At 35.1% G+C, this 21076-nt stretch overlaps 2 protein-coding genes and 1 long non-coding RNA gene across 3 annotated transcripts; all 3 read right to left on the bottom strand.

Annotated features, from left to right (window-relative positions):
* Positions 1–2374: 2374 nt before the first annotated feature.
* On the bottom strand, positions 2375–9528 carry LOC107886923 (lipoyl synthase 1, chloroplastic). Its single transcript, XM_016811026.2, has 7 exons — positions 8762–9528; positions 8327–8490; positions 7985–8075; positions 7713–7870; positions 7395–7566; positions 3059–3169; positions 2375–2745 (listed from the first exon to the last, which is right to left on the bottom strand). The coding sequence occupies exons 1-7, from the start codon at positions 9128–9130 to the stop codon at positions 2659–2661; spliced, it is 1152 nt and encodes a 383-aa protein (XP_016666515.1). The 5' UTR covers positions 9131–9528; the 3' UTR covers positions 2375–2658.
* Positions 9529–9841: 313 nt separating this feature from the next.
* On the bottom strand, positions 9842–13238 carry LOC107886924 (uncharacterized). The gene is made up of 6 exons (XM_016811027.2): positions 12564–13238; positions 12308–12406; positions 11583–11760; positions 11061–11158; positions 10431–10492; positions 9842–10252 (listed from the first exon to the last, which is right to left on the bottom strand). The coding sequence occupies exons 1-6, from the start codon at positions 13044–13046 to the stop codon at positions 10129–10131; spliced, it is 1044 nt and encodes a 347-aa protein (XP_016666516.1). The 5' UTR covers positions 13047–13238; the 3' UTR covers positions 9842–10128.
* Positions 13239–19995: 6757 nt separating this feature from the next.
* On the bottom strand, positions 19996–20848 carry LOC121221070 (uncharacterized). Its single transcript, XR_005918356.1, has 2 exons — positions 20689–20848; positions 19996–20353 (listed from the first exon to the last, which is right to left on the bottom strand). It is a non-coding gene; the product is annotated as an uncharacterized lncRNA (long non-coding RNA).
* Positions 20849–21076: the final 228 nt, after the last annotated feature.

Genomic DNA, 21076 nt, shown 5'->3' with positions numbered 1-21076 from the left:
TGTCATCGTGTTATAATATTTTAGTCATTGAGTGGTTAATTATTATTAACGGTGTAACCGTAAGTTGACGTGTCATGTTAAATCATTATTTCAAACGAAAATTTTAGGTTAAACGCTACAATTGGTCCCTATATTTTCTCATTTCGTGCAATTTATTTTTTTCTTTTATATCCTTTTTAACTTTTTTTTTCATTCTCTTATGTTTCTTTCTCTATTTTCCTCCATTCTTTATTTCTTTTAACATAGTTTTTTTTATGTTTTTCATTTGTTCATCTCACTAGAAAAATTAAATTGTTTAAAAAAATAAAAGTATAGGGACTAGTTTTAACAAATAGAAAACATAGAAAAACTACGTTAAAAGAAATAAAGAAGGGAGGAAAACAGAGGGAGAAGCAGAAGAGTATGAAAAATAAAGAAAAGTTAAAAGAACATAAAAGAAAAAATTAAATTGCTCAAAACGAAAAAATATTCTGACAGATTGTATAAATTAACTTTAAAATTTTTGTTTGAAATGATTATTTACCATGCCACGACAACCTACAGTTATACCGTTAACAACAATTAATGGTTCAGTAACTAAAATGTTACAACGCGATAACGTAAGTGATTAGAACGTAACATTTCAAACATAAATGATTAAAATATAACTTGAAAATATAACTTGAGGTAAACAAAAGTGATTATTTTAGTAGTTTACTCTAAATCTTAATTATTTATTTCGTAACTAAATTTCAAATGTTTAGGGTCACATGAGATATTCCAATTGGCTGGTCAAAAGGTGTGGTTTAAGACCAAGAAGAACACAGTTTTGCTAGAAAATCATTGTTTCTAGATAGACCCATTGTTTTCTTGGAAAAAGTGGGAACAATATTTTCGCTGAGAGGAAATAAGTATGCTTTACGCGCAGCTTTTACTGTGTTCAAATTATTAATCGTATATATATTTGTGTGGGTATGTATGTATGCACCTTTTCTACCCGTAAATGTCCAACTGTATAAAGGGAAAATCAATACCAGCCTTGATTTGAGAAAAAGTTTTGAGTGGAGCAGTGTAAGCCATCCATGATCAAACGACAGGCAGTGGTCTATTGTAAGAATTAATTGGCATTTGTTCTTGGAACATTGAGTAAAAAAAAAGATGTTGGGATGTGGAAGAACACAACCAAATTGATTGCAAGGTTTAGACAAAAGTTAATGAAGGGTGATTATAACAAATATGTTTCCATTGCTATATATGTGGGGACTCTGTGTTTCAGGTTTATGTAACCCCCTTATCCGTATGGTTCGGTCATCACTAGTTGAAGCCAGCATGTGAAGGATTACAGTGCCAATAGGAACTATGTTGAGTATCTATTATGCCATACGTAAACCTGCATACGAGAGACGATACTCCATTGTCAATGTAAAGATTTATCAGTCTTTGGTTATTGTATGAGTTTGTCTGTTTCACGTATCAGTTAATTAGTCTTCAAGACTGTTGGTTATCAGTTAATTAGTTTTCAAGACTGTTGGTTAATTTTCAGCTTCTTTAGTCATCTGTAAAAGTTAAGCTTCATTTTTTTGTATGTGATGGAATTCGAGAGGAAGAAGAAAGATGGCTGAAAGTGAGCTTGGTCCATGTGAGCTTTATAAGGGGATATGCCTTTGTTCAGTCTCTAGACATTACTTGTCATCTTGTATTAGTTTTATACTATCTAAAATTTGAGTTCTCATAAGTATGGATTGTCATGTTAAGACAAGAGATAAATGTGACGTATGAGTGACAAAAATTTTGTCAATGCCAAGAATGTGGTCCCCACAAAAGTCATAAGCTCGCAACGTGTAAAGTCTTTGTCTCACAAATGTCCTTAGCTTACAAGGTAATTCTTAATTACATTGTTAGAGCACAAAGTGAGTTCACTTTAATTTTCTTTTCGTTTGTTCCCCAAACACACTCGATTGTGTTTTTTAACATTGTAGCAAAGCTATTAGTTTAGTCACTACTTGCGACCGTGGTGAATCTGTATCAAAGATTTAGCCATGGGAACAGGGGTTGAGTTAGGCGATAGTGCCAGAACCGGTAAAGATACTCAAAATATATCAGTAACGTAATCTTTCAAACCTACTATTCGTTAAGATGAGACTAATTTACCTGTTATTGAAGCAACAAGTCTATTTTACAAGTGTTAGTCATTCATCGCAAGATTAATTGAGAGAACACTAGATGTTTCTGAGTTGTTGATTGGCCACGCTGGAAATCAAGTAGAGAGAATCCAGAGTTCATAGTTCATAGTTTTTAAGCAATAAGATAGTGCATTGGGATCATGGCTTACTGCATCCATCATCATCATACTGCAGGCAAGTAATCTACTGTAAGAATTATCTTAGCATAACTGTTCTTGGAACTTGAACAATATATATATAGGGTTATTTTATGCACATTTAAACAATTTTACTTGGGTGTTTTCTTAATCAAGTCCCTAACTCTAACCAATAATAATCTCTTGTTTGCTCCTTTTTTTCATTTTGGATCCCATACAAGCTTTTTCACTTTAAGATTTTAGCAGCTGCAACAATTCAATTTAATCTTAAAAATACAGTGTTAAATGAAAAAAAAATCCTCGTACAAAAATGAAAATATATGGCCACAACTTGGAAGTTCAGAATCAAGGCCGAAACGTCAATTGGTTGAAGCTGTAGTGTTGTTAGTCCTTTCTTTCACCATGGACTTAACAAAGAGCTCCCCTGCCCTATACGACGATCGAACCTGCAACAAGGAAGTTCATGTCCAAATATGTATAAGTGCTTTAGCAGAAGTTAATATAACAAAAAAGGGTACGAATAAGTGAAAGAGAAACAGTGTCTCTACTCGTGAAGTGATGAATGGTAGGCTGGTAGTGAAATTTCGATTATGTAGCCAATTTAGGAGAAACTCAAACTGATTTAATTAGAACAGGGAGTTTCTCTCTGGCTACTTCATTCTGGTGCGTAAAAGTCCGCTTTTTATGTTCATTCAATGGGGTGATTGAAATCCATGAAAAACTAGTACAATCCAAAGCAATGAATTGCAAAGAGCTTACCAAGGGACCACTAGCTACATAACGAAATCCAATCGATTCCCCGTATTCCTTCCAGAAAGCAAACTTTTCGGGCGTAACATATTCTTTGACGGTCAAATGTAGCGGTGTAGGCTGCAGAAATATGAGTGCATTTACAGTTAATACTTCCATTCCCAGATGAGTTGCAAGGAGTAGGTGATTATGATGCTTATAATATTTATTTTAAGTATGAGATATATCACAGACGGTTAGGATTACTAAGTATATTTAGAGTTTAAAGCTAGGGTTAGGAATAAAACTTTATTTGAAAGAAAGCCTAGAAACTTTACTTGCAAGAAAGAAATCCGATATAAATAAGTTGTAGGCTTTACAGCCATAATTATTATTCAGATTATTTACTTTGAATTAATAGAAAAAATAGAGGTTTTCTATAACCTAAGTTTTCTAGAGTTCCATCTTTCCTATTCGTTTGTTCAGCACTAATTCTTTTTAATTGTTGCTGTTTTCTTCCCCAATCCACATCAATTTGGTATCAGAGCCTAATTAGATCTTAAGGTTTATATTACGGTTTGCTATTAAGCCATGGTTGGACGCATTAGTGGTCGAGGAAGACAAAATCAGTGTCAAGAAACAGAATTGGCTGCACTACAACGTGTGATTGAAGAATTGTCACATGCAGTTTATGCTTGGCTGCAACAGGAACAAAAGGGAACCCTGATGGAGATTCTGAAAGGTGCCCACAACCAGTTTGACATACCAGAAGGTAGTCTCGCTGATATATATAATTTTGGTGATGAAGAAAACGTCTTTCATGATGCTGGACCTGCAAAGCTAGTGGTACGAGGTGGATTAAAGGAGCGGTTGATACATGCCCCTCAATTAAACGAGAGCAGAATCAATGTCGAAGTTGATTATTCTCTTTGCAAGATGCATGTAGAAGAGAAAGATTATGATATGTTAGAACTGATCTATGATGTATATCCTAAAGAAAGTGAAGAAATTGAGATATATCCAATCAATGGAAAATCTTTGGTTGTTCATACAATGACAGCCACAACATTAAAAGAAGGGGAGGATTGGAGGGGAATTGGAAATCTCATTGACATGTCAAAGGACACAACATTTGATGATTTTGGAGTAAAAAGAACTGATTCAGTTTCTACAATTGAAACAGATTCTGTTGAGAGAGAATTCAATGCTGAACTCAAGAAAAAGTGGGAAAGTTTGAAAGCAAGTCATAGTGTGAGGGGGATAGCAATCTTTTGAAGAAAAAAATACCTACAATCAATATGAAAATTGTTGCTGAAATCGAGCTCCAGTGATTTCGAAAGAAAGTCCATTGCTAGTGGATGAAACGAATGAGGACTTTTTGTTGATAATTTCAAGTGATTGTTTTCCTTGGCATCCGGACAACAATTATCCATTTGAAGATTTTGGTCTAGTTCGTTTTTTCTCTGAGACAACTTTTAAGACATGAGATGGCCTTTATGAGTTGTTAAAAACATCAAGCGCATCTATGCGGATAATGAGTGCCGTGGGTAGACGACTAGACATTGCAAAACAGCATGTAACTGATGTAACAGAGACATTAAATGCAGAAGTAACTATTCAGAACATGAGCAATCCAATAATTTCAGTGGAACAACAATCAGCAATGGTGCTAATGCTATTTCAGGCGAAAAGTCAGTTTCAATTGGGCAGACTAATATCTTGATATCGGCTAAGACTTCAGGGACTGTTTTGCTTGATGAAAGGCCATTGTTGGCATGCATAGTTCGCACAATTCCAACTGGTGGCAGAATTCAAATCAGCTCAACAGCCCCAATTAGTTTTGGGAAAGTACTTCCACCATTACACTGGCTTGATCATAAGAAATGGTACAGGAAGCTGGATGACTTTGTAGCTAGCTTCCCTAAGTTATCTGTAATCGGGGGTGATTATATTCAGCCTCAAGAGGGATTGCAAGAGATGATAGCAGCCAGATGCTATTGCTAAAGTTGCTACAGCTGCTGAAGCACTATTTTCATTCTCTTTTTTGGCTTCTGTTTCTGTTACACCGATTACACAACCTAATCAGCTAAAGAAGGCGCTTCAATCAATTGATTCCAACCGTGTCAAGGAAATGCCCTTTACAAGGAGTATGTAGCTATTAGTAAAAATGCATCTGATGCACAGCTGTTAGTAATACAGAATCAACATTCTGATGGAATTTGTTTTGATGAGTCTGGAGATTTCTTCAATGTAAAAATATTGAGCCAAGCTAATCATCTTGCCGAAAGTAATGGATCATATTTCGAGAGATCAAGTGTAACTAGTGTTGAACGTAACACATAGACATGGAATGCCCAAGAGATCATGTGTGACTTGTGTTGAAAGCAAGGCATCTGGACATGGAAGGTCAAATTTAAATGGTGTCGGAAAACAACGGGGCAATGACTCCTTAAAACATCAGAGTATACATAGGCCTCTTTTTTCTCTCATCATTGCATTCATATCATGCGCTCTTAGTGCATCATCTGATAAATCATCCGTCCTCTCTCACACTACCTCCTTTACAAAAGAATCCCAAGAAATCGTGACTGGCAGCACTTGTGGTCAACTATTTGTACTTTCTCAACATTTTTTTCACATTATGTCCAAGTCCCCAATTCCTTGCAATGCAAGAAAAAGAGCAGTTAATTTTTCTGCTTGGATTCATGAAGGAAAAATTCTCATGGAAGGGGGAAGTAATCTGACTGCAGACTTGCAATGTGGTGATATTTTCCATGTATTTTCACTGGTTTGCTCTGGTGCACTTCTTGTTTTTCCATGCTTACCAGATGAAGGTGTGAGTGAAGCTACAAAGTTGAGAAGATTGAAACGTGGATCTGAGGATACTGAACTCTATGATGTGGATAGGGATGAGAAACTAAAATCCATCGCGCAAGGTGAATTTGTTTCAAGACAAGAAAAGGGACTTTCTTAGTATCATGGTATCCGTATATAGCACAAGATTCCCCACATCCAATGCTTTAGAATTGTTCAAAGATGAGGAGACATACAATCCTGAGCTTTCGAATGGTGAAAGTTTAACTAATTTGGATCAGATGAAGGAAATGCTTGATTTTAGAAAGAATGTTAGCACATCATTGAAGTCTGGTGAGTCACCTCAGGAAGTTATGGCTAGTTACAAGCACCCATTGTCACACCCTTCTGATGAAGGACAAGGCAGTCACTTTAATCTTGAGTTGGTCAAGGCTGTTTGCACTGAAATTCAGAAGGTTGGTGATCAAGGTTCGAGCATAGAAGATGTTTATAGTCTTGTCAGAATGCCAGGAGAAAAGGCACCTGAAATTTTCATTCTTGCACTTCAAGAATTTGGAAGAGATCAGATAGTTTACTATTCTGTAATGATTAAAGCCGCTGATAACCTTGACCAGGAAACCTATGGAATGAAGTTGCATGGGCATACAAAGTTAGGAGAAGGAAAACATAAAAACCAGAATCATGCTTTAGTTATTACCCGTGGAGAAGCTTTCAAACTGTTGTTACGATCTGGGACTACCGCATGAAGGAGAGACGGAAAAGAGCTGATCGAGAAAATTATGCAGAAGTGGTGGAAGTTTTTTCTTACCAGAGTCGATTTTCCAAGCCGAGGAGAATGATGCAGGAGTTTTATTTTTATTATAATATTTTATTATGTCAGTTTTATCTTATAATATTTATTTTAACTATGCGATATATTATAGACGGCTGGGGTTATTAAGTATATTTAGGGTTTAAAGCTCGGGTTAGGAATAAAACTTTATTTGCAAGAAAGCCTAGAAACCTTACTTGCAAGAAAGAAATCCTATATAAATAAGTTGTAGGCTTTACAGCCATAATTAATTATTATGATTATTTCGTTTGAATTAATAGAAAAACTAGGGGTTTTCTATAACTTAAGTTTTCTAGAATTCCATCTTCTTTACTTTTCATTTGTTCAGCCATAATTCTTTTTAATTGTAGCTGTTGTCTTCCCCAATCCACATCAATTATAATGCTCTCGTGAAGTAATAACTTGAACTATTACAAACATTGACCAAGGCAGGATAGTCAATGCAAGAGAAGTGGTAAAATTAAACATGCGTTTCAACATGACAACGACGTTAATCAAACCATGAAAAGGACAACTTGAGCTACGAGAGGAACATCAATTAACTCGAGAACAACACACTAATCATGAACAATCTTTCACCCAACATAAAAATCACTATCAACTAATCATGGGAAAACATTGCTAGACTAATGGTTTGTCACGGGCAGGATTCAAACTAACACAGCCAAAGTCCCGATACTCAGGCACCTAAACTAGATATCTTTGCATATAAAAACATACCTGTAGATATTGCCCAAGTGTAAGAATGTCAACATCTATAGCCCTCAGATCAGCTAGGGCTTCCTTTAACTCATCATCAGTTTCACCAAGGCCAAGCATTATTGAAGACTTTGTTATCATTCCTTCTTTGCTCAACTTTGCATGTCTTAGAACTGACAAACTCTGCTCATACCTGCAATGTTAAACAAAGTAAACTCTTAACTAGCTCGTACAAGCATACCAGTTTTTTATCCTCGATAAATTATTGAAAAACATGTAATTCAAGTAACAGTTACATAACATCTACATGGTTGAACTGGATTGAACGAATGTACTTACCCGGCCCGTGGATCCCTGACAATTCTTTGGAGCCGTTTCACTGTTTCAATGTTATGAGCAAAGACATCTAATCCTGAGTGTACCAGAGTGTCCACAGCTTTCAAATCACCTCGAAAATCAGAAGTTAAACATTCAACCATGATGTCTGGCTTGAGGTTCTGCACGTAATCATATAAAATCCAGCATTTACATTCCAATCTCTTCCTCGAAAATACACAATAAAAAACAAAGAGCAAAAGCAGCTGAAAGCTACAGTGAGTTAGATATACAACCTTCATAGCTTGGACAGTCTTAGCAAAATGTCCACTCCCACCATCAGGTAAGTCATCACGATCTACGCTAGTCAAAACAATATAATCCACACTGCAGATACAACAGCACAGAATCATAAATTATAATATAACTATTCAGATATGAATAATCAGTGGCCTACAGGATGTAGGCCTAGGAAATGCAGCGGCCAACGGATGTTTGTCGCCATTGATAAACAATGAATAGGTGTATCAATGTGTGGCATGAAATATGAATATCAAGCATAATCATTGTTAAACAATAGAAGCTAAACAAGGCAAGTAATAAAAGAAAGCAAAAAAAAAACTTTTTTTAAAGCTTACCCCCAACTGGCAATGGCCTGAGCTGTATTTTCAGGCTCCATGGGGTCAGGCGGTGGCGGGTTCCTACTGGTTTTAACCGCACAAAACCGACAACCTCGGGTGCAAGTGTCCCCAAGCACCATTATCGTTGCAGTCGCAATGCCATCCCCACCTCCATTCCAACACTGTCCAGTAAAATTGATTACTTTTAACAGTTAAAAACAGGGGTCTAATTATGGTTTCAGTCCATCAACTATGTTAATACTTTAATTTGGTCTTTTATAATGTAGTAATTCCACATCATAATTAATTGGATTTTGAGTATGATCGAATACGATAGAAAAATTTTCACGTCTACCATTGGCAGCAACTAATGGTGTTATAAATTAGCTCTCAAATGTCAGCTTAAAAATACTTCCTAATCAATCGCAAAAGTATAAAAAAAGGGAAAATTACCTCTCCAATGTTGGGGCACTGAGCTTCCTCACAAACAGTATTGAGTTTCAAACGCGAGAGAGATTGTTTAACCTCGTCAAACCTCTGCCCTTGCGGAGCCTTCTGCCTCAGCCACTCCGGCTTCTTCACGTTAGGGTCTCTGCCCGTAAAAGGACCCATACCACCCGGGTATGACCCGTTTTTGGTATCCGAATCCATCAGCTTCCTAGCTGCCGATAACGATGAGGATTGCGGTCTTTTGACATCAATATTCGACGCTGAATCTAAAGATTCGCATCGGATTTTGAGTTGTGAAAATGAGGAGGGTTTACGAGCTCTTGGAATGGGGATTGAAGCTGAGATTGAAGGTTTTGACATTGATACCGACATTTTTTTTATTTTCAGATTTTCAACAACAATATGGGAAATTGAAAACGTTGGGAAGCTAAGCGGATGTTAAAAAAGTATGAAACACTGTATACATAAAGAGGATTCAATTCAGGGGCTTGCTTTGTTTTGTCCGCCCTACGCTACAACATAAGCCAACTTGTTTTGTTTTGCTTGCGTGGGTTCGGTTCTGTTAAAGTTTGGTAGTTGGATAGTTGTAACTGAAATATCTAAAACTTAATAACAAAAACAAATGCACTTACTCCAATTACACCATAAAAAACTTTGATTTAGCTATTATCGAGTCAAGTTTTGAAGTATTTTTTGTCCGGAAGTGATAGATCTCTCAAAGGTTCGATAGTTCCAGTTTCGTCGAGAGCTCAACTGCTCGAGTGCTTGAAGAGTTACTTGGGGCTTGAATTCACAAAACATAATCGCATCATCTAGAAAGACCATGCGTGGTGTCTGATTGCCCACCAACGAAATGGTAATCATTTGTCATTGGCAGGGTTTGAATCCAAACCCTTAAATAGCATCAATGGCATCTATGCTGCCTTGTCCCATTGATAGGGTGGCTGTAAATGTCCCCGCTCTCTTAACCCCGCCTTAAGCACTCAAAACTCTCGTGAAAGTCAAAACAAAACCTCAACTCTTGACCTAAAATAATACCATCCTGCTGAATGGTTGATCAACTCCAGAAGAACAATTCGAAGGTTTCTCTAAAAAGAAAATTATAATATTTTTTATAACTCTACGTTTAATAAATCTCAAATTCTAATTTCAACATACAAAACTATCACAACAATTACACAATAACTGAACAGTATACAAATTGAGCTTTACCATATAAGGGACCAACTCATCAAAATTTTGAACTTCAAATAATCCCGGAAAAAACCATTGCTCATTAACATTTATTGAGGTTGTAAGTTTCTGGGTGGAGATCAAACCCTGGGTATTCCTCAAAATCTTCTGGTGATTATAATTTCATTATTATGGAATCAAACAGCATCAGCTGAATCTTCATGGGAATCTTCTGAATTGGAACCATCAACCATCTTCTCAAGCGAATCCATATCCCCAGCTTCGGAGAAAGTGTGTAGCCGGAGCTTGTCCGCGTCCTCACTGAAATAGAGGGTGAGACCCGATTAATTATTTCGTACAGGGCATACGGTATAAGTCTTCTTTTTCCTTTTGAGTTGCAAAACAATATGAAACACATCATCTGCTAGTATTTTCTGTCACCCACGTATAATTTTTGTGAGAGCTAAAGTGTAGACAGAAGTTGAATAGAGAGTATTACTCTGTAACCCCGAATATTTCCTTCACAATCAAGGAGCTATGAATTGAGCAGAACTCCGGCAACTGCACAAAAGTTTCGACCAAAAAAAATCAATTTAAATAGTTACCCTGAATGTAGAAAACCAGAGTAGCTGACAATGAAAATGACACATGCTTGTTTGCTGCAAGATGATCGTTTTTCATTCTCCTTATTGCATTCAAGATTCATGGTTTGGTTCTTAATAATAGTCGATTTTAAGACAACTATCCATTTATTAGACTTCTTGATATATAAATCAATTCATACTTAACCCAAAACATTTGAGAGACCTAAGTTACTCAAACTCGGGCGGGACTATCGAATACAGGTATGTATCCTACACAGGCATATTCGGTTTTTCTTCTATCTTTTTTTATACATTTAAAGAGTCCAAAAGTGTCAGATAGATATAAAACCTATTGTCTATAAGCCTGCAAAACTACAAAAAAATTCATCAAAATGTTTTTAAAAGGACTGAAGTGGCTATTATCAATTGCAAAACAAATAAAATATTATCAAAGACACAAATAACTGATGATATAAAGCACACAAAATCCAGAGAGAAGATGGCACTAGTAAAGAGGATATAAAGCTATCCATTCAACAACACACCTCAGATAGATATAAAACCTTCCCAAAAAGGCCCTGCACGGCAAGTTTCCTCTTAAATCCCTTTTCTGTAAACCCTGACATGTCCATGACAACTGGGCCTGAACAGTAAAGAAAGATTATCAGTGTCGGATACAAAACACTTCCAGGGAGATAAATCACATAGAAGCTCGCAGAATGGCAGATAAAAAAAGGTATCAAAAGCAACTTTGAATCCTAAACCAACACTCCATTAAATCAGTAACACCTTTATGATAAAACAAATTCATATCACCACCAACAATTCCAGGAGTATATGTATTGGATGACTTCATTGCAACGAGGAATACCATATCAGCAATTTTAAAAACAATTTTTCGAAATAACTACCACAATCACCTATGCTGTAAATCTTTAAAGGTTATCAGACACAAAAAAAAAAAGAAGGGGGAAACCGTAGCAAATATCAATATATTATCAAATATCACTAGAGCATTAATATATTATATATCACACAACAAGGAAAGCTGCAGTACTAAAAGTTGCCTTTTTCGCGCACAATCCTTCTTGAGATATCATTTAAAATTTCAGCAATCTGAGAATCATCAAGCATTGAAGCTTTTCTGAGCTGGATCAAGCCGGAAATCAAATCTGCACTCCATGGTTTCTCATTCAACGAATACCTAATATACTTGCGCAGAATCTCCTCCACACTAAAACCTGTCTGGATATGGATTAGCAATTGATATTAAAACTCAAATAACATGCATATTATGCATTGAAATAAAAAAATAAAAAAATTGTCCGCATGTGCGTGCATGTATAAATAAATAAATAGAACAAGCTAAATAACAAAGTTCTAATGTAATGATTCTTTGCCAATTAAATGTTTGGAGAGTTGAAATCTGTAGGACTCAATTAAGCACTAAAAGCAAGACTAAATTGAAGATGAGTTTATCTTCCCCTTTTCAACATGAATCTATATACTAATACGAGGAGGGTCTATGAAGAGTTGAAATCAGCAGGACTCAATTAAGCAGTACAAGCAAGACAATACAGAAATTTCAGTAGGAATATAGGAACAGATAATGCCTATGCGGACACGAGAGTGAGTGTCTGACACTAATATGTTCGACTATTTCCAAGATTTTCATGTATTTATTTGAAGAGTCACCCATATCAAGATATTGGTCAAACGGACACGAGTAGTTCAAGAAAAATAGAAAGTCCGAGCAACTTATATATATAGGTTGAAGGGTAATGGGTCTCACCTTTTGCACTAATCCCTTCAATGCTGAATTATCTACTGCATCACTTCCTTGCTGAAACAACTCATCGATGGATTTGCAAAGCATTGCATTTTTATTAACCTAAAAATTCATTCCCTATTAGTGTAAAAACAATTGAAGAAGTATGCAAATTCAATTCCAATTTCAAAATCCACATCAAAAACCCAGATTAATAACTTGGAAAGCAATCAATTTAAGATTAAAAAGGAAAAGAAACCGTGGTTTAAGTCTAACTAACCAATTTCTTTCTTTGGTGCCTGGGAGAAGTGAATTTCTTAACAGTTTTGACAAAAGCAATGACAAAAGTGATACCAGCATAAGCCAAAGGAACAGCAAGAATCCAAGGCAAAGAGCTTGTGCCAACTCTGGGTCCAGGGATGGCTTGAGTAACAGAACCAGTGAACTCAACAAGGTCCAATGCCTTCTCTTGAATCCAGGGCACTTCCTCCTCCACCTCCACTTCCTCTTCTTCAACTACTTCTTTCTTGGTCTCTTTTGGGTTTTTCGAGGGGACCGTATTTTCGCCGCCGGACTTGGAGGTCGCCGCCGCAGTGGTGAGAGATAGGGATAAGTTGGGTGTTTTTCTTGGGGTCAAACGAGGGATTGACAAGAGAGCAGGAGAGAAGGGATGGGTACCAAGTTTGGGACGAGAGAGAAATGGGGAGGAAGCGGTGAAGGTAAAAGAAGAAGAAGAAGATGATGATGAAGCAATGGAGGCCATTGAGCAAATGGAAGTTTTTGGTTTTAGAGTTCAGACTCTGAGCAAGCAGCAGCTTATAATCCTTGCTTCAAATGGCCAAAACCCCAACCCACAATGGTTTTTTCTTTGATACAATGGAAAAGGTAAACCACCTCATCGATACCTCTCAATTTATATATTGAGCAAATTTGTCCCTCCAAATTCAAGTAATTTAATTCTAACAATTTTAAAATAGCAATATCACTTGTTTTTGGAGTAAAGTGCAAAAGTGGTTATTAAATTATTCACTTTGTTTTATTTTATTCACGCAATTTTTAACTTTATAGTTTTATTTTTGCTAAATTTTTCAAAATTAAATATTTTAGTCATTCCTCAATTAATTTTAGTTAGTTGAGTGACTGAAAGTTGACGTAGAAACTTTTTTATTGGCCTACTAATAAATTTAACCTTATAATGTTTATGCATTCTATCAATTTGATCATAAATATATAAAAAAAATCAACAAATTTAGCCATCAATATTTACCATTGCCGTCATCAGTGAACCATTGGCCAGCCATGTGTTCTTTGTCTAATCTAAGTTTGGTTGGTTAGGTTGTTGGTCACCTCGCTTTTTTGGGTTTCACAAAAAAGTTTAAGTTATAAAAAATCAAAACTTTTGACAAAATTACTTTATAATAAATATAAAATAAAAATCATAAATTCAGTGACATAGATAACAATTCAAAACATGCATATAATTTAAGAATATCACTTCTTATTTTATTTAATCAAACAATGAGAGAGATAAATAAATTCTGTATCTCGTTATACTATAAACACAGCATAACTTGGTTTAATATCAGTTATTGGAAATTTTGGTTTAATGCAAAAATGAAAAACTTTTATTAACTTTCAATAAAAAAGTTAATTTTTTTCTATGGTAATCGAAAAAAATTTAAGCTTAGCAAAAAATATAAATTATTCTGTAAGTAAATTACCACTATTTTTTGATAGAATAATGACACTAAATTGATTGTGTCTTGTGTATTTTTAGGTCATCTCATGGTTCTTATTTATAGGCAAAAGGTACTAGGGTGACATGTCTTCTAGTGTACTAGGGCTTGCCGCCCCTCTCATATGAGGTAGGTCATTGGGCTCGTCTCATATATTGAACACAATTATATGTATTATTTTGACTTTAAACCAACACTTATGATTTATCTAATCTAATAACTATATTTTCTATTTTTTAAAAATATTAATGAATTAATTTATCCAATTAAATTATTTTTTCAATCAAATTCTAATTTCGTTAAAGTCATGACAACTTTAACGTATCAGAATCTATGAAGAAATATATTTAATTGCCCTATTCAATAAAACTATGATGACTAATTAATTTAATTATCACTTGGACCTTCAATTATTTAATTACAATAAATTAAATAATTATTTGAATGAATTATTTTAATCTTTAAGTCATATTTTGTACTTAGCAAGAAAACACAGTCTTTGTATATAATGATGCATGCAATCTTTTTCACTTATTTATTGTTTTCATTCATTTCATATTATTGATTTTACATGCAATCCATTTTGAGTTATATCGAGCTAGTGGAAAGACCGATTTGGACATATATAATTAGGCTCAAATAATTTATAATTAAGTTTCGATTATTCGTCTATTGATTACAACATTGTTTAATCATGGAACCATTCTACTAAAGTACCATGGTTTCACTCTCCTTTATTATATATCATTAAAAAAGTAACTTAATAAGTGTTTGTCCAATGACCTTGTCACAGTGTTTTACCCCCATAAGATATCATTAATTTTTTAGGAATAAATTTGCTCACTAATATGATCCTATTTTTATCTCATGGTAATAATTATATCTTACTTTAAGAAAAAGTCAATTGCTAACAAATAGTAATTAAATTATATGTTCTAGACAAATAACCCATGGTCACATTACTTTTTCATCTATCATATAATGCTAATGAGAGGATATCATTTCTCCTTTTGTCGGGTTATGAAGTTCACTATTATAAATGAAGTTATGTCATTTAAAATCTGTATACTCAACATTCTAGCTTTCAACTTTTTAGTTATTTTTAACTCAAGCTTTCAATATATCAAAACATACGAGTCATGCACACGTAGTTGTCACAATCGCAGATTAAAGCCCGTGACCATTGCATATGGAATGTCCCATAAAGCTCAACTTATTAAATGGGCTCATTTGACCAGCTTGAACTGGCCCGACTCGTGGAACCCATGAAAAAACTCATCTACTTGAAGCCTTGGTGGCCCAATAAAACACTACAGTAAAACTAAATTTACTAGGATAATTAATGTAAATCCTAAGAGATAAAAACGCATAGAGTTTAAATTCATTAAGACTCTCATATTGTAAATAAGTATTAATCTTAGTGGCCGATGTAATTCAATTTGTACCGTTGGATCTGGAGGAGTTCAACTATAAATAGAGCCATCATTCCCCTTCATTTGTAATCATCCCATTGATAGTTAAAAAATATATTTGAGAGCATTTATTCAAACACTTAGTGTGCATTGCTTTCTTGTAGCTTTTTCAATTCTCTCGTTGCTCTTTCATTTCAAGTTCATTTCCGCTATATTTTTTAATGGCTTAGAGAATTTTCGGGAGAATTCTCACTTTTCGAGAGTTAGACTGACTTAGGCATATTTGAAGTAAAAAAATCATTTAATGTCGCGCGGTATTAGAGCCAATGTACGAAGGTGCCAGTTGAGATGTCAAAAAGAGTAGACAAGCAAGTTGAGCCAATAGAGACCTTTGGAAAGGGTAAAAAAGCTAACAACTCGAGGGATATGTTGTCAGCTTTAAATGGCAGGGTGGCTAAACTTGAGAGCTCCATGGGTGATGTGAAAAAGACATTTGAAGAAGTTGATGGGCGAGCCACAGAGTTAGAATCGAGGCAAGACCAAGTCAAGGATCAAATAGCAAAGGCCCTTAGTGATAATATGGATGTGATGTAAGGTGTCTTCAATACCGCTGTGGGTGAGTTGATTGAGAATGATGATGCTTTCGAGGCTATAGTATCGGCCTTGAAGGAACATATTGAGGGGCTCAAGGAAGAGCACAATATCTGCAAAGTTATTTTGGGTAATGGGGTGTTGGTTGGGGCACCCAGACCTAAGGTAAATGTTTCAAAGCCGAAAGAGTTCAATAGGATGAGGTTCACAAAGGATGTGAATAGCTTCTTGTGGAGAATGAAGCAATACTTTTGTGCCAAAGGCATCAGGATGATGCTACTAAGGTAAATACTATTGTCATGTATTTTACTGATGTTATTTTGTTATGGCAACATCGTAGGTTCGTAGATGAGAGACCAAGTGGTATTGTTATTGGGAGTTGAGAGGAGTTCCATATTGAATTCAATGGGCAATTTTACCCAGAGTATGTTGAGGATGAAGCTTGAGTTAAGTTGTGTTGACTTAAGCAACAAGGTACAGTTAGGGAGTATGTATGGTAGTTTAGTAAACTCATGCTCCAGATTTTCGATTTGGGTGAGAATGAGGTTTTTTTCTCCTTCATAGATCAGCTGAAGCCTTAGGAAAAGAAAGAGTTGCAACACCAAGAAGTCAATGAACTTTCCAAAGCAATGATCATAGTGGTGTCCTTATTCGAGCTTGTTCCGAGGAAAAACAGGTTTGAATCCTCTGAGCTCAATGAAAAGGGCAATGGTGGGGGAAATAAAGAATGACAAGTTAAAAAAAATAACAATAGTTGTGACAACCCTAATTAGACCCTAGTCAGAATGTGGTTTCGGGACCACAAAACCGAGTCACAGAAATTTATTTTAATTTTAATTGCATATATTTATGTGTGATAGTGTATGTATGAAAAATTAAATGTTTTAAATTAGTCTTAAGAATGTAAATTTTTCTTGAAAGGACTTAGTTGAGAAATTGAGAAAAGATGATAGGTAATTTGTAAGGATCCAATAACAATAAGGTGAGAAAGCTTGGGTTTGCATGTCAATTTACCTTAATGCATGTAGTGGCCGGCCATGAAATGATGTTACTCCACTAAGTCTAATTAAATACATTTTTAATATGGTAAATGATAAAATAAAATTAATTAAAAAAAAGGAAGGTAAGAGAGTGTTCATCTTCTCCTTGCAAAAGCCGAAACTAAAGTAAGGGAGGAAAGAAAATTTTTGAAGGCATTCGGCCAACTTAGGGGTTGATTAAGGTAAGATTTCATGCTATTTTCATTAAATTTTATGAGAATTTAGTTCATAGTTAAGTTCATATTCCAACCCATATGTTGATTTTCTTTATTTAGTGACAAAATATACATACGGTTACTATGGTTAGATGTTAAGAGATAGTGTTGAGGCTTAGGATGGATATATTAGAAGGTGAAGAATGAACTAGCTAATGGACATATGTGTTTTTGAATAATAGCATGAATAGATGAGGAGTTTTGTTAGTTAGAAATATTTGGTCAATTTGATATGTGGTAAAAAAAATAGGTGTTAAATGAAATGAAAATGATATTATATTGGAGTATGTATATTCGGCTATATGAGTAAATACATAGATGATGTTAAATTTGATTATGTATAATCGGCCATATAGGGTACACATTTGTGATATTATCTTTAATTATCTATAATTGATCAAATGGGTGATATTGGCTTATATGGTTGAATTTGATTCATGAATATGTACATTGAAGTGAAATATATCATAGGCTATGTTATTTTGGAAGTAAGAATGCAATCGGCCTTGAGACATTTTATAAGTATTAGTTAAGGTTTTAATGTTTTGAACAATAATGGTTGTAAGATGAAGTGAAAATCAATAAAATATATATGTGAGTAATTAGCAAGGGTGGTTGTCGTGTATATATTATATATATATGTGTTTATATATGAGTGTAATTAAAGTATTGATTGGATTATTGTTAATAAAGTGATATTAGGTGGTTGGTAGCCGAATAGCATAAAAGCATAAGGTAGAATGATAAAAATTTTACCGTGAGTTTCTTGTGTTATGTAATCATTAATATTATTGGAGATAAATAACTAGCAAGGTAATTAAACTAGTTAATGTATTTTGATTAAGCTCAAGAACTTAAAGGAGGAGAATCAAGCAAGGGCAAGTCGAAGGACATCAAGTAGCTGATTAGGGTCGTTTTATTCGAAACAAGGTAAGTCTATAAGCAATTAAGGTTGTATTTTATACATAATTGGTATATGCATATCATGAAAGAATTACCCTCATATAAAAAAAATTCTTTGATTAAAAAGGGTAATGGCCGATTCTATTTAGTTAATTAAATCAATCATTTTGTAATAACGAAATGACTTGACACTAAGTGTGCGGAAATTGTATGGCACTAAGTGTGCGGAAATTGTATGGCACTAAGTGTGCGGAAATTTTATGGCACTATGTGTGCGAATATATATAGCATTGGTGTGTAGAGTTAAACTGTCGTTTCGCATGTGGATTTCTAAAGAACCATGTGTGAGAGTTAATATGGCATGATGGGTATAAGAATTTCTTATTCGAGCACTTCTTGTGTGAAGTTGATTATATAATACTTAGATTTAATGGTGATAGTTGACTAGTAGTGAATTGAATATTTAGACATTATGTGAACCTTTTGATTTCTATTTTTTTTAGTTAGTTAACTATTACATTTCATTGCTTACGACTTACTGAGTTGAATACTCATATTGTGTGTTTGCTTGTCTCCTATTTAGATGCTCTGACCCATTTTGCGTGCTTTGGACCATCGTCGAAGTCATCACACCAACTTGCAATATTTTGGTACCCTCTTCTTAGTTGTCTAAGTGAACATTATGGCATGTATAGGCTAAAATGTATTTTGTTTGAATTTTGATATGTATACTTCCAGCCATGCGAATATGGCTTAAATATTAAGTTTGAATTTGGTTATGTTTAATCATGGTATTATCCAGCTTGATTATAATGTTTAATACTAAAAATGCATGATATAAATATATATATATAAGCTTGAGCGCTGAGAATGTTAGAAATATCAAATTTATGTTTGGAGTGGTTTGATTATGATACATTTATATAAGTGAACAATTGTAATTTGACTATTGTATTTGATCTTAGTATTTTAATTTGAGATAGCGTAATGAGTCATCTGGTTATGTTGGAACATAACATCAAATCTTTTAATACGGTTGTTATATGTCGTAAACTTATGTGATGGTTTAAAGTACCTAATGAAATGACTATGATAGAAGTAGATGCATGAAAATTTATGAAAAAGTATTTGGTTCGGTAACATCTCGTAACTCATTCCAGCGATGGAAACAGGTTAGGGGTGTTACAATAGTGGTAGTATGAAACCACACAATGAGAAGTGGAAGCTCGAGAACAAACCAAAGGGGCCAATAAGATGCTTCCTTTGTGAAGCTCAACACATTGTAAGGGACTGTTCAAAATGATTTGTGCTTTCTTCCATTAAAGGGGATGATAAGCTAAATAGAGCATCATTGAGGCTTGGTTCAATCATGCAGGGTGTCGAAGTTAAGAGGGTCAAAGAGAATGAGAATAAGCCAATGAAGTGTTTCTTATGTTATGGTTTGCATAGGATGCAAGGTTGTCCAGAACGATCTAAGTTGTCCACAATCACTACAAAAATGAAGTGAAGCCAGAAAACGAGGCTTTAAAGCTTAGGTCAATGATACCCAATTTTGCGAAAGCGAAAAGAGATCATAAATAGAAATGTTGATGTTTATGGACATCGACATCATAGGCCGAAGAAAGAGTGTTCTTATTGATACAAGGGCATCAAACTTGTCCATATCAGAGAAAGTTGTAAGTAAGCTTGGTCTCTTGGTTAGAAAATTGACCAATAATATCAAAATGATTAATTCCAAAAAGGTCCCAACTGTGGGAGAAACACAAGGAGTTGAGTTACAAATTGGCGAGTAGAAAGACAAGAAAGACTTTGAGGTAATTCACTTAAATGATTACGACTTTGTTCTTTACTTGAATTTTCTTGATCGAATTAATGCTTTGTTGGTTCCTTTTGTCGATTACATATGTATATTGGATACTTGTCAGCAATAATACGTAATGTCTGTAAGTCATGATGAGAAGGGTGGAACCAATGTATTGTCAAAAATCTAGCTAGCTAAGGATTTTCCGAGTGGTGAGAATTGTAAAGCCCAAAATCTGCCCGGGCCCATACCAGCAAACCCCCCCACTTGCCCACTTGCGCCGTTGCCCCATGTGCGCAACCACTCAACCTCGCACGCCTCTGCTCCGCGCCAGCCTCCACGCATGCCCATCACCGTCTGCACCCCATGCCTCTGTCACCTCCATCGTGCCCATCCCATGCAAAGAGACAAAACAGAAACAATAGGAAATTAGATGAAAATGGGTTATAAAAACCCGAATCAAAAATTGTACGGGGGGGTTTTTTCTTTCTTCTTCTTTTCTACTTTGTAAACACTAAAGAGAAATTTACAGTCTTCAATAAACAGATAGCAGTGATTGTTAAAAACAAAAAGAAAAAACAAAAGGTTGTATTTTTTTCTTTGTTCCTTTCGATTTTTACATACATATACATATATTTCTTTATTTTCTATCTATTTAACATAAAAATATACAACAAATAAAAAAAAATAAAAAATAAATTTTTTACCTTTTCCGGCCACCGCGTGCGGTGGCCGGCGCCGGCGCCGGCGAGCCTCCAGTGGCCGTCCGGTGACCGGCCCCCCTGGCCGGATTTTCCTTCCCCCTCCCTTCTCTCTTCCTTCTCTCTTCCCTCTCTCTTCTTTTTTTTTCTTTCCCTCTCCCCAAATGATTTTTTTGGTTAGTTTAGGCCTTATATAGCCCTTCAAAACGACGTCGTTTTGGGGGCTACACTTAAGCCCCAAAATGACGTCGTTTTGGCCATGCTCGACCCATCCGACCCGACCCGCTAGAGGATCCGCGTGTTTTCGTTTGAATGGGATATTTATGCGCGCAGTCCTTCCGCTTTTCTGATGCTTCACAATTAAGTTTCTTATGGTTTTTAATTTGGCCCTATA

This window comes from Gossypium hirsutum, chromosome A03 (assembly GCF_007990345.1).
Source record: "Gossypium hirsutum isolate 1008001.06 chromosome A03, Gossypium_hirsutum_v2.1, whole genome shotgun sequence".
NCBI lineage: Eukaryota > Viridiplantae > Streptophyta > Magnoliopsida > Malvales > Malvaceae > Gossypium > Gossypium hirsutum.
Note: the sequence above shows the minus strand (reverse complement) of the source record. Positions and strands in the feature narration are given on the sequence as shown.

Bases quoted from the DNA above. Each gene is read 5' to 3' on its own strand.
- LOC107886923 (XM_016811026.2), bottom strand. From the start codon at position 9,130: ATGTCGGTATCAATGTCAAAACCTTCAATCTCAGCTTCAATCCCCATT. The intron at 8,076-8,326 runs GTAAGCTTTAAA...TTGTATCTGCAG, and splicing joins CAGGCCATTGCCAGTTGGGG to TGTGGATTATATTGTTTTGA. The intron at 7,567-7,712 runs GTAAGTACATTC...TTAACATTGCAG, and splicing joins GTCAGGGATCCACGGGCCGG to GTATGAGCAGAGTTTGTCAG.
- LOC107886924 (XM_016811027.2), bottom strand. From the start codon at position 13,046: ATGGCCTCCATTGCTTCATCATCATCTTCTTCTTCTTCTTTTACCTTC. The intron at 11,761-12,307 runs GTGAGACCCATT...ATCCATATCCAG, and splicing joins TGAAGGGATTAGTGCAAAAG to ACAGGTTTTAGTGTGGAGGA. The intron at 10,493-11,060 runs GTGTGTTGTTGA...ACTTTTGTGCAG, and splicing joins AGGTTTTATATCTATCTGAG to TTGCCGGAGTTCTGCTCAAT.